Genomic DNA, 13,867 nt, shown 5'->3' on the forward strand with positions numbered 1-13,867 from the left:
TATACTATTGTTGTGTTACTATAATAAAGCACCTTTATTTTTTTAACACTGTGGTTCTTTCATGTGTGATAAGTTGCTGTGTGACTATAGTGGCATTGCATAAGCTTTGCATGTCTCCTTGATAAGCCTTAGCTGCTCATCCACAGCTGTAGAGAGCCCTGGCTTCCTAGACACTGTATCCACTTCACTAATAGGGGATACATGGGCCTGATATAAGGTAATAGCACTGTAGGTGTTTACAACACAGCAGGCCAGCTTCCTACAGCCTTGATTTAGCATTGCTAAAGGATTAAAACATCACGTGTTCTGTCTTTACTTAGCTGCTGATATGCTTGTTTTTTGAGGGGCGAAACGCTCCGTCCCCTGGTGTAATCTCTTTGGGCTTCTAACCTCGCCCATGCCACATCAGTTTCTTACATTGGTTAGTGGGCTTGGCTTTTAAAATCCGCTTGCTTTCATTAGTGTAAGGTAGGCATATGTCATGCCTTTTCCGGTGTTTGAGCCTCCTTGGGCACACCGACCAGCTACTGGCAACATACGAGGCTCCATGTTTTCTGTACAGTTTCTGGACTACTTTTTCGCTTTATTTCGCAGCGCGCTCACGCTGTTTTACACAGCGCGATTACACTCGTTTTTTTTAACCAATTAATGTAGCAAGAAAAGTCTGGTTAGGAGTTTACAAGGCTAATAGCTCTAACTCGACAAAATGCGAGACCCGTTGCATTGCAAATGCTTGTTATCTTGGGCTGTTCCTCAACAGTGTACAGACGGTGTCTCAGGTGTCTTTTCCTCTATAACCATGTCAAGCTCCCTGTTTCCAAGCTCCCTGCTTTCTTTTTACAGTTGGGAAGCAACTTGTACGAAATTTCAATAGTAGCAGCTCGCCCCAGTAGTTATCACTGAGCTATAGAATAGTTCCAATAGTTTTACAGTACCTGAGTAGCATATATTTGATTTGATTTGTCCAGCTCCATTTGTTTTTTTTGTAAATCAAGGAAGGGTTAATTCAACCCTTGATTGTGTCATGACGCTATTTCATTACTCAAGCATTGAAATAAAAGCCTGCAGTCCTAAAAGGGATATTCAAGTGCCATAAGGAAAGGGCATTATGGATGGTCGGTACCGACTTTTTTTTTTTTTTCCTTTTTTTTTTTTTACTTCAAACGCGTCATTTAAACTGGCACCAAAGCACCTTTGCTACTAGCAAAATTATCTCACGGGTGGATGATCTTAAATAATTAGAAAACGCTCAAAGCCCAGCGTTATTTAACTGTGGGCTGGAATCGACACCTGAAGGCATTCATGGGGTTCCACTTTGGTCTTTTTCCAGTACCGTCGGGCGCCGTACCCTGGCCTCACCCTGCAACCACAGGCTCCTGTTTATGTGTGTCAGATACAGAACATCTGATCCACCTTTTTATGCATCTGGCCTAATCATTAAAGTGAAAGCAGGGCCCTCTTGAGAATACCCTTGTTGGGATATATAATGTAGACAAACAGTTTTAGCCTGGTTTAATTTACAGGATACATCGTTAAATTGTCAGAAATTGAGGACAAAGGCGGTCCTCCCCACCCTATGACCTAAAGATCAATAGATGGGTATCTAGATTGTGGGCAACACCTTTGAACAGTCATCAGTGGTGTATAAACCTGTATTTTATTTTTTTGGCTAAAACTAGTTGAACCACGCTTTATAGAAATCGGTGCTGTAAAAGGTTTTTATTTTTAACACTGTAAAAATTTAATTTAATCCGGTAACGTTGAGACTTTCCTATTTTTTTAATTACATGCAACCAGTATGTAAGCCACAGGATGATGACGACAGAGGGTTTTTCTAGGTGGGAAAAGTGCAATAAGAAGCGTGCAATATGGGAACATTGCAGTATCCCTCTCCACCTGGTAGAGGGGAACTAAGTGGTGTAAGGACAATGTTCGAGCAATTGCTGTGTGGCCCCCCTAACATTTTAGTCTGTGAGAAATATTGAGGAAATGGAGCACAAATTGCCGTAAGAATGTACCTGGAGTAAGCCGGGTTGGGTTGAAATGTGTTGGTTTTATGATTGGTTTTATGCTCTGGAATGATTTTAATTAATCGTACATCAATAGACTTGACTTTCGTATATGTGCTGTTCAGGTGTCCTTTTTCTATAAGAGTTGTTCTCTTGCTATTTCATCTCCTTTGGAGGGGTATAGCTTGCTATTTTATCAAGTGTTTTTGAATATTAATTCAGAGCAGCAAGAACGATCTTAACTAATAGCTGGATGTAAGTATTTTATTTAGTTAATTTTCTTTTTCTCCTTTTCTGTGGTTAAATCTAGAATGACGAGATTGCAGACAATTGTCAGACCTATGCTTCTTCACTTTCAGCAGCATCTGAGTATTCCACAGAGTCCTCCCTTTTCTATGCACCTTGGTCAACATACATAGATGATATTAAGCAACCTGGTAACTCTCAGATAGCAATGAAGAACAGGTATGTTGTTTTTATATAGGTTGTAGTCTCAATTCAACATTAGATTGGAAAGCTAACACAAACCTTTTAAATTTAGATCAGTATTACAATGTAATAGTCACATCTGTTGTAGTGTTTTTATACTCTTGTTCCTTCAGATATATTAACTGTAAGGCCTCTCATAAAATGTTAGTGGAGCAGGTTTCGCTGTGCTGTGACTTTTGGAAATTTGGACAACCTTTTTTTGCAAAATGTTTTTTTTTTTTTTTAAACATCTTTATTTGGTTTTGTAACACGTACAACAGTTGTGAAAGGGCATATCATTCACAGGTACATTGACTAGAGTCACATCATGGAGGTAAACAGAGGCATGCCAACATCATACAGTGGTTCACAAAATGTAGCATAGTTTTGATAAATGGGATGCAGAATGGGGTGTTATAGGCAGATGAGTTCTGCCTATGCCCTGTCACAATGTCATTCCTTGGGGAGGGCTATAAACTGGGAGGGGAAGTGGGCAGAGTACAGAAGAGATGGCAGAGGCTAGAGATCATTAAGTGAATTGTGGGCCGTGGATAGTCGCGTATGCCAAGACGTTGACATAATAAGTTAGGGGATGCTGGCTATGAGGGGCCGGCTGTATGGCGGTGGGGTAGGGCATGTGTGGGTAGGGGGGAGAGAAATCCCTAGGGGTTGTGGGGGTTGTCTTATGTCACATGTTAGGAGGGGAGTAGCAAGGTCAATACATCAGTTATGGCTTAACTCATGGAGGGAGATCATCTTTATCTGTTCCCTGCAGGAATTCTGTAAGGAGGATGGCCCATTTAGGAGAGAGAGGGCGCATACGGAGGTACTGAATATACTAACGGAGAGCTTCTTACTCCATGTTTCCCCATTTGTGCATTGCCCGTGCCAAGCCGCCACTGAGATGGGCACCAGTGAATGCCATCGGAGTGCGAGTGCACGCTTGGCGAGAAGGAGTGCCGGGGCCCGAAGCGGTTTGCACCTTGTATTTCTTGCTGCGCCTAAAGATGCCCAAGGCACATGCCTCCAACGTGTGCAAGTCAGTAAGTTCTGAGACCTCTTGCAGGGCAGTATGTACTGTGTGCCAGTAACTTCGAAAAGCTGTTCAAGACCATAGTATATGCTTGAGATCTATGTCTGGGGTGTGACAGGTGGGGCAACTAATGTACACATTGGGGTAGTAACTGTTAAGTTGAATGGGGGTAAGGTATGTCCTCTGCAACATAAAGTACTGAATATTTTTGAACCAGGAGTCCTGGGAGATCTACAGAAGGTATTCTAGTGCCTGCTTTAATTCCTTGTCGTGGAGTGCCCTCTGGAAGTCTTCCTCCCATCTGCTGCTCAGTGCGGTGAGAGGAACATCTGTGAGTTTGTGGATAGCCTTACACAGCCAAGTGATATGAGTGGTCGCCTCCACCTCCAGAGCACCTCAAAGGGTACAGCAGGTGTTGTGGAGTTGCTGGTACACAAGTAACTGGTCCGGAGGGAGGGCATGTTCCGTGGACAGTTGGCCATGGGAGAGGGGTGGGCCCTCAGAGAAAAGGTTGCCCACAGTGTGTAAAGACCGCGCTGACCAGGTTCTCATACCTTTGGATAAAAAGAAACCAGGGAAGTGGGGAGGCCTACCTAGGGAGGGCAGGGGCATATGCTGGTATCCCTTGTAAAAGGCAGTGCATACGTAGCATACAGGTGCGGGAAGCTGTCACCTGCAGGGGCCAAGGAGACTAGGGCATAACCCTTGGGGGATTGTGGGGGGAGGAATTCTGTGCTGTGGCAGTCAGCATGATCCCTTGGTCGTCACTTGTTTCACCCACATATTGTCCTGCTTTCCAATGTGATAGCCATTGAAGCTGTGCAGCCAGATAATACGCTTCAAAGGAGGGGGCACCTAATACCCCCTTACCCACTCTGAGCTTTTTTTTTTTTTTTCAAGGGCGATGCAGCAACGTAAGTTATCCCAAGTATGCGTGCACAGGAGGGAGCCAAGTTCAGTTAAGAATGACTTTGGCGGGATGACAGGGAGGTTAGCAGAGTAATACAAGAGCAGAGGTAATATGACCATTTTTGCCAGGGCTGTTTTGCTGATTGTTGATGGGCAGGGATTACCAGAATTGCACCTGCTATCTAATGCCTGCCAGGGCCTTGCGGAGGTTCTCTTCATACAGGTCAGGAGGGGTACCCTATAGATGAATCCCCAGATAGCTGCTGCCTCCCTGCACCAGCGTAGCTGTGCCTCACCAAGGCATATGGTACATGGTGTTTGGTTGGGACATAGTAGGTAAATCGCTGTCTTGGTCAAGTTAACCTGTAGCCCGGTAATCTTAGTAAAGTTGGACAAGGAATCATGGAGCGGGGAGAGGTCTGATATTCTATCTCGGAGATACAGGAGTAAATTGTCCACGTATAGCGAAACAGCATGCGTTCAGTCCTTGAGGGGTATACCCCATATCCGGCCCTCTCCGCATAGTCGAATAGTTAATAGCTCCATTGCCAGCGTGAAGAGCAGGGTGAGAGTGGGCACCCCTGTCGGTATCCCAACTCACTGGAAAAAAAACTCACTGAAAAAGAGTCAGAGATGAGAGAGCCCAGGCATATCAGAGTAGATGGGTTTGTGTAAAGTAACCAGGTGTATGGGAGTAGCTGCTTTCTGACACCCATACAGACGAGTACTTGAAAAAGGTAATCCCACGACCGCTTAATGGTTGCCATCTCCTTGTCCAGTATAAGACAGACAGCATTTGGGAAACTGCCTTGGACCCAGTCCTGCATGTGAAAGAGACTCCATATGTTCTGGGAGGTACTCCGGCCTGGGACAAACCCATCTGGTCCATGTGTATTTACTCTGGGATGACCTGGGAGTATCTTCTGGCGAGAATCTTTCCCAGGAGTTTATAAACAGCCCCAAGAATGACAATGGGCCTGTAGGACCCCAGGAGTGTGGAATCAAGGTCTGGTTTCGGATAGAAACCAGGAGGGACTCCCAAAGAGACTGGAAGCTGGCGGGCATTGAGGGCAGCTTCAAACATCTCTGTGAGGTGGGGTGCTAAGAGCAAAGAGAAAGTGAGGTAATACTCTAGAGGGAGTCTGTCGAGTCTAGGGTTTTTGTTATGAGCTAGATCGCGGATGGCATGTGCCACCTCGGGTGTTGTGATGGGGGCATACGCCATGAAGTGAAACTGTTGCAATCGCTCAAGAAGATCTGTATAGGTAGTTTACTCTTTTGCATATGCTGGGGTAACTCAAAGGGCATGGTCTGCCCTCTTCCCCAGGTCTGAGAGATATCATTCAGTCTCTGCTGTCTCCCTGTCCAGTGTCCTACAAACTACCTCAATCTCCCGTATACAGGCTTCACTCCTCCCCACCTTGGAGGCATCCCATTCTAAGGTTCCAATAGTGGCCATATTATTGTTTTCAGCAAAGTAATGCACGATTTGACTTTCCTGGGTTGCATGAAAGATCGGATCATCCAGAAGCTCCAGTGGCTGAATATAGGTAACATTACAGGTGGCTTCCCTTGAGAAATATGTGACTACACGGCTTGGCCCCGCGGATCATCCATGGTGAAAGTGTTCACCTGAAAACAAAGACTTCAGTGGAGTAAGACACAGACCAGATTAGTCTCAAAAGGAGATAAGATTGTAAGTTAAGCACTCTATGGTTGTCACATGCCTGAGCACGCACGCAAACGTTTGGTACTGACGAAAGCCATACTGACCACTGGCAGCTTAGACAATATGGCTGAAACATGTCGACCCGAATTAAGGATGTAAGAGGTCATAGTTTCCTCATTATTCATCAAGCACTGTTTGTAACCCTTCTCGAAAGATACCACAATTAAATTAGATAATTAGGTGGGTATCCGTGAGACAATATTAACTTCACTACTTCTCTCATTGAAGACCTATAAAAAATAAACCCCATTCTGCTGTAATCTGGCGTTGAACCACACCCCTTGCATGCTACACCAGGGCTTCTTGGAGCCTGAAGATCTCGCGGGGGAAAAGTCAACAAGCCTTGACAAGTGCAACAGTCGCAGTGTGCAGGGGCCCACATTCTTCCAAGTTGGTTAGAAGGCAAGCAGGACCCAGAGGAGGCTACATACAGACTCAGATGTACGTGGGCAGCAGACCCCACCAGCCGGTGGTTGTTGTCTTGAGGTGCCTGCTGTTGCAGGGGAGTGACTCCTTCACTCCAAGAGATTCCTTTGTGCTTCCTGGTGCAAACAGAATCCTTGTGACACTGGAGGATGCACAGCCCTGGATGCTGCAGAATTCTTGTTCTTCAGGAGATGTCTTGCAGAGAGTTCCTTGTAGGGTCTTGCGTGACAAATCTGAGGACCCACCTGTGAGGGATCCCTTAAATAGTTCTAAAAGGGGGTTGGTCACTCTCTGCAGTGACCCACCTTTTACAGGGGGTCTGAGACGTCATTTACTTGGCCTAACAAGTCAGATACCCCCAGGGACCTCTGCTCATCTTATTTCCAAGATGGCAGAACCAAGTGGCCACCTGGGAGAGCTCTGTGCACCTCCCTACGGGAGTAGCTGTCCTGTCCTTTTTGTAGTTGCGCACAAGAGCGGTAACCAGGGGTTCCTGAACTGGTGCAAACTGGATTATGCAAGGAGAGCACCAAATGTGCCCTTCAAAGCAGTCTGGTGGTGCTTAGAGGCCACCCCACCCCAGCCCTTAGACACCTAATACACAGGGAGAGGTGGTCACATCTCTCCCTTGCAGGAAATCTTTTGTTCTGCTCCTCTGGCCTGAGCCTGGCTCACCAGCAGGCGGGCGGAACAGTGTCTGAGGTCAGCAGCGGCGTGGGCTGGCAGCTGGACCCCGTAAGGCTGCACAGGCAGAACTGGGGGATCCTCTAAGGAACCGCCAGAGTAGATGGTACCATGCAACTAAGACTGGAATAGGTGTAGTTGAATGATTCCAACTTGTTTGATACCAAACATGCCTAGGTTCGGGGAAGTCATTATGTAGCTGGACCACTTGTGTTCACCAGTGTCCACTACATACCTTAAGATGGCTGCCCGCACTTACAATTTCCAGGAATTGTCCTGGGGTCAGTAGGGGTACCCTGCACGTGCATGGGTACTCTCACACTTAGAGACATGCACCCTGCCCTTGGGCTGAAAAGCCTTCCAGAAGGGTGACTTATAATATCTAGGTGCACTGGTCAGGTTTGGCAGTGAAAGGGTGTGTGCACCATTTTATGCAGGCTGCAATTTCAGGCCTGCAGTCAATGTTTGCATGGGCTCCAATGGGTGATATAATACATACTGCAGGCCAAAGGGGACGCCTGGTGTACCAATGCCTTGGGTACCTAGGTACCATATACTAGGGACTTACATGTGGGCACCAGTATGCCAAATGTGGGTGTAGGGTGTTACCAGCAATTACATTTAGGGGAGAGAGAACAGTTACTGAGGTACTGGTTAGCAGGATCCCAGTGAACTACAGTCCAAACACACTGACGTCAGGCAAAAAGTGGGGGTATCTATCCCAGAAAGATGTCACTTTCCTACAGTCCCAAACAAGTATTCTGACCTATTCTGGACTTGAGAATCCTGAACAAATTTATAAGAAAGAAAAAGTTCAGGATGCTAGCCATTGACCAATCTGTGTAACCACAAATTCTCTATTAGGGGATCTCCATTGATAGTCATAGGCACTGAACAGTCTTGTCTATGTGTCAGTATCCCAAAACAGTTTTCCATAGTGTGTCTTCTTAAGTTTAGACCTTTGCCTTCCCTCTGGAATGCCTGTAGAAACACTTAAGATAAGAACGTTGATGTGACTCCGTCTGACGTCACCGTGCCAATAAGAGGTCCTCATCGGCGTGCTGACGTCAGTTTTCCTTTTTTCCGTGGCCTTAGCTCTGAGCACGACGTTAAAGGGTGTAGGTCGTGCCAGAGTATGAACCCTAAGGCTCTAAAGAGCGAGAGGCGAAGCTTTTTATGGCGAAAGCCAAGAAGAAGGGCCATAAGAGAGATTCCTCCCATGCTTCACCAAAGAAGCATAGGAAGCGGCGTCACCATGATTCACGGCGCCGTCATGACTCTCGGCGCCGGTCTGAGTGGAGCCGATCGAGGTCGAGGTCTCTGTCTTCTCGACGCCAAAAGATATGGGAGATGAGCCCTACTGTGACGCCTCAGCCCAGGAGTCCGGAGTTATCTCCGGCGAAGTAGGTCTTTGAGGTGTCTCATCATAGTCCTCAGTTTTCGCCGGCGTCGCAGGAGCCGGATGTACAGCAGGTTCAAGGACAGTCCTCTACTCTGCAATATCCTGCTTTCCCAACTCCAGGGGCGGATCCGGCTGCATTTTTTAATGCAATGTATGCCGTTTTCCAGTCCATGGCTCCTGCTGGTGCACCGGTGGGTCCCACGGGGCCATTGGCATTTGATTTGGGCTCTCCGGCGCCATATAAGGTGGATTCATTTATGCCTTTTTGCCCTGCTGAGGGTGTCCGATCGGCACCGAGGATGTCTCCTCGTGGGAGATCTTCAACAGCTCTGTCTGTGGCTCCTCCATCGCGTCAGCCGACGCCATCGCCGCGCCATTCGATGTCGATGATGTCTCCTTCCCGGCCGGCTCCATCGCCTTCCTGCCAGCCGACTCCGCAGAGGACGTCATTGGAGTCCTTGTCGGCGCCAGCGCCGGTGCCGGGTGATGCTAGGAGTCCTCCATCTCTTCCTGTGCCCTACCGTGATTCGAAGTCTTCGGCGTCGATGGATTCGTTATTGACGCCGACTTTGGAAACACGCCTTCGGTCTCGAAGAAAGGCTTTATGACTTCTGGAAGAGGAAGAGTACAGGCAGTTGGAGGAGGGTGAAATTGGGCCTTGTGATGAGTACCAAGGTCTGGCGTCTGCAAGCGGCCTGGATACTTCCCCGGAGTGGGACATTGCATCTCCAGGGGAGTTTACAGAGGAGGCAGCATCCTTCCATACGGTGATCAGGAAAGCAGCAGAGTTTCTAGACTTGTCCTTGTCTGTGGCGGAGGTGAAAACCAACCTGCTGACTGAGGTGTTGCACCCTTCTGCGTCCAGTGCTGATCCTTTGCTGCCCTTCAATGATGCGTTGACTGAGCCCATTTTGGATTGGTGGAGGAAGCCGGTTACGACTCCTGCAGTGAACAGGGCAGTAGCGAGGAGGCAAAGAGGCGCACCCGGAGATCTGGTTTTCCTGTCATGTCATCCGACTCCTGAAAGCTTAGTAGTCCAGGCGTCTTGCTCCGCGAAGTCTGCTCCTGGAACATTCCCTGTGGTTCCAACTGATAGGGAGTCCAAGAGGATGGAGCAGTCTTCTAAGAAGATCTTTTCATCCTGTAGCATGGCGCTCAAGGCTGCAAATTCTACCTGTGTGCTGGGCAGGTATGTCAACGCCCTTATGGACTCTACTAAGGATATGGTCAGGGATCTACCGCAGGAGGTACAGAGTCCTTTGGGTCTCTTTTTTCGGATGCGCAGGCGGCTGCACAACAGATTATACAGTTTGGCCTGGACACGTCTGATTTGGTAGCCAGGGCCATGGGAACATCTGTGGCTACTAGGAGGCACGCCTGGTTGAGGTCCTCTGGGTTTTCCTCGGATGTTCAAACCACCTTGTTGGATCTGCCATTCGATGGTGAAAAGCTGTTTGGAGAGAAGGCGGATTCTGCCCTTGAAAGGTTTAAAGACAGTCGGGCAACAGCTAAGTCTTTGGGCTTACAGACTACCACTGCTACATCTTATAGACCTTTTCGCAGATTCAGGGGGTTTGCACGTGGTTCTGCCTTTCTGAGGTCCCAATACTTGGCCCAACAACCTGCCAATCCGCCCTATCGTGCCTTTAGAGGGCGGGGTAGGGGTAGAACTAGAGGGGCAGTCCAGCAGCCTTCATCTTCATCCTCCTCCTCCGGTGGACAACAGCAGAAGCAGCCCTAGTTTTCCCCACTTTATCGTTCATACCTCTCCTGTAGGGGGAAGGTTGAGTCTTTTTCTCCACAAGTGGGAGTCGATAACAACGGACTCTTGGGTGTTAAGGATTGTGGAAAAAGGATATGCTCTCCCCTTTCAAGAGTCCCCTCCTCCCATGCCCCCCGTCCCTCATTTTGTTCAGAAGACCATCTTCTGTTGTTACAACAGGAAGTTCTGGCCATGTTATCAAAGGGCGCAATAGAGTTGGTGCAGGAAAGGGGTCAGGGGTGTTATTCAAGATATTTCCTGATTCCCAAAGCGGACGGTCGTCTAAGACCGATCCTGGAATGAGGATTTTGAATTTGTTCCTCAAACAGGAGAAATTGAAAATGCTGACCCTAGCGCAGGTGCTATTGGCGTTGAACGAAGGAGACTGGATGGTGTCTGTCGACTTGCAGGATGCGTACTTTCATATTCCGATAATCAAGTCGCACAGGAAGTATCTCCGGTTTGTGGTGGGGTCGCAACACTACCAGTTTGCGGTCCTTCCGTTTGGACTTACTTCAGCACCTCGAGTTTTTACGAAGGTGATGGCAGTGGTTGCAGCACATCTCAGAAGGAAGGTAGTAGCGGTATTTCCCTACCTGGACGATTGGTTGATCAAAGCTAAGTCTCCAGAGCTTGTGTTGTCTCACCTGGGGATGACAACCCAGTTGTTGTTCGATCTGGGTTTTTCAGTAAATGTACCCAAATCTCACCTGGAGCCCTCTCAACGCCTCTTGTTCATAGGGGCAGTATTGGACACAACATTGTTTCGGGCCTACCCCCCGCCTCAGCGGGTTCGGGACATTCAGGCGCTGATTCCAATGTTTCAGAATGGAGCGGCAGTTCCAGTCCTCAAAGTCTTACACCTGCTAGGTCTGTTTGCTTCTTGCATTCTGTTGGTCACTCACGCACGCTGGCATATGAGGGCTCTTCAGTGGTGCCTCCGCAGGCAGTGGTTCCAGCACAAAGGAGATCTCGGGGATTCAATAAGGATCTCCAGGGACACTGCGGCGGATCTTCTTTGGTGGATAGTGGACGGCAACCTTTCCCAAGGAAAACCGTTTTCGCTACCACCTCCTGTGACCACAGTGGTATCGGATGCTTCGACTCTAGGGTGGGGAGCTCATCTGGGGGACCTGGAGATCAAGGGTTATTGGTCTCCAGCGGAACAGATGTTGCACATCAATCTGTTGGAGTTGAGGGCAATACGTTTGGCGCTCAAGGCCTTCCTCCCTTCCCTTCGTGGTCAGTCGGTTCAGGTCCTGACGGACAACACTACTGCGATGTGGTACATAAACAAGCAGGGAGGAGTAGGGTCGTATCTTCTCTGCAGAGAAGCTCTGCGACTCTGGTCCTGGGTTCAGGACCATCAGATTTGCTTAATAGCAAATCATTTGGCCGGAGCTCTGAATGTACATGCGGACGGTCTCAGTCGTCACTACTCAGTAGATCACGAGTGGCGTCTCCATCCGGACCTGGTCCTCTACATCTTCGGGATGTGGGGTACGCCTCAGGTGGATCTATTCGCCACTCAGGAGAACGCGCACTGTCCGTTGTTCTGCAGCCTCCAGTATCCGTTGCAAGGAGCGTTGGGGGACGCGTTTCAGATGTCCTGGATCGGCCAGTTGCTTTACGCGTTCCCCCCCATACCCTTGATTCCTCGGGTTCTGAGGAAGGTTCGTCAAGACCAGGCCCAAGTCATCTTGGTGGCACCGGATTGGCCGAGAAGGGTGTGGTACACAGACCTACTTCAACTCTCTCAGTGCCCTCCTCTCCGTCTCCCACTCAGGCAGACCTCCTCTCACAGTCGCAGGGGCAGGCTCTACACCCCCACCTCCAGAGCCTGCACCTACATGCCTGGAGATTGAACGGGGCAACCTGAGTTCCTTTTCTCTCCCACCGGATGTAGTGGATGTTATTCTATTGTCCAGGTGACACTCCACTAAATCCATTTATGCCGGTAGGTGGGCAAAATTTGTGGTTTGGTGCGGAGAGAATCAAAAAGATCCCTTAAAGGCCCACCTTTCAGATGTTCTTTTGTTTGGTCTTGATTTAGCAAAGAAAGGCTGTGCGGTAGCTACAGTTAAAGGCTATTTGGCGGCTCTGTCGGCTTTTCTTTGCCTTCCGGACCAGCCTTCTTTATTCAAATCCCCGATTTTAAATAGGTTCATTAAGGGATTAGTTAATAAGTTTCCTCCCACGCCCTTTCACATGCCTCAGTGGGACCTGAATCTGGTATTGACATTTCTAATGGGTTCGCCTTTCGAGCCTTTGCATTCATGCCCGTTAAGATACTTAGGGGGTCATTCTGACCCCGGCGGTCAAGGACCGCCGGGGCCGGGGTCGGCTGGAGCACCGCGAACAGGCTGGCGGTGCTCCCCAGGGTATTCTGACCGCGGCGGTTCAGCCGCGGCCAGAAAGGGAAAACCGACGGTCTCTCGCCGGTTTTCCGCTGCCCTGTAGAATCCTCCATGGCGGCGCAGCTTGCTGCGCCGCCATGGGGATTCTGACCCCCATACCGCCATCCTGTTCCTGACGGCTTCGGCCGCCAGGAACAGGATGGCGGTATGGGGTGTCGTGGGGCCCCTGGGGGCCCCTGCAGTGCCCATGCTAATGGCATGGCACTGCAGGGGCCCCCGTAAGAGGGCCCCACCCTGAATTTCAGTGTCTGCTTAGCAGACACTGAAATTCGCGACGGGTGCTACTGCACCCGTCGCACATCCTCCACTCCGCCGGCTCCATTCGGAGCCGGCATCCTCATGGAGGGGTGTTTCCCTCTGGGCTGGCGGGCGGGCTTTTGGCGGTCGCCCGCCAGCCCAGTGGGAAACCCAGAATACCCGCGGCGGTCTTTTGACCGTGCAGCGGTATTCTGGCGGATCCCTCCAGGCGGGCGGCTCCCGCCGCCCGCTGGGGTCAGAATGACCCCCTTAGTTCTAAAGATTGTTTTCTTGATTGTAATTACATCTGCTAGAAGAGTTGGGGAGCTTAAAGCCCTTTCTGTTAAACCCCCATTTACCATGTTTTTCCCTGATAAAGTGGTGCTGAAAACCAGGGCAGCTTTTCTGCCAAAAATTGTCACTCCTTTTCATATGGGACAGACTATTACCCTTCCCTCGTTCTACACTCCTCCCCACCCCTCTAAGGATGAAGAGAGACTCCATCGATTGGACCCTAAGAGGGCTCTTAGTTTCCACTTGGAGAGAACAAAAGACTTTAGTCTCGATGATCAGCTGTTCGTAGGGTATGTTGGACAGCAGAAGGGCAGAGCGGTCCAGAAATGAACAATCTCCAGGTGGGTCATCCTGTGTATAAATGTTTGTTACACTCTGGCGAAGAAAGTTCCCCATGAGGGTATCCGGGCCCATTCCACTAGGGCTAAGTCGGCAACTTCGGCCCTAGCAAGAGGAGTTCCATTAGTGGACATTTGTAAAGCGGCAACTTGGGTGTC

General features: G+C 49.1%; 1 protein-coding gene across 1 annotated transcript in view; it reads left to right on the top strand.

Moving 5' to 3' along the window:
* The window catches only part of MEIOC (meiosis specific with coiled-coil domain), a 519,392-nt gene that overhangs the window by 35,061 nt on the left and 470,464 nt on the right, over positions 1–13,867 (top strand). Inside the window, exon 3 of the mRNA XM_069242027.1 lies at positions 2,320–2,474. Coding sequence (XP_069098128.1) covers positions 2,320–2,474 — 155 coding nt within the window. The remainder of the gene's footprint in view (positions 1–2,319; positions 2,475–13,867) is intronic.

This window comes from Pleurodeles waltl, chromosome 6 (assembly GCF_031143425.1).
Source record: "Pleurodeles waltl isolate 20211129_DDA chromosome 6, aPleWal1.hap1.20221129, whole genome shotgun sequence".
Classification (NCBI taxonomy): Eukaryota; Metazoa; Chordata; class Amphibia; order Caudata; family Salamandridae; genus Pleurodeles; species Pleurodeles waltl.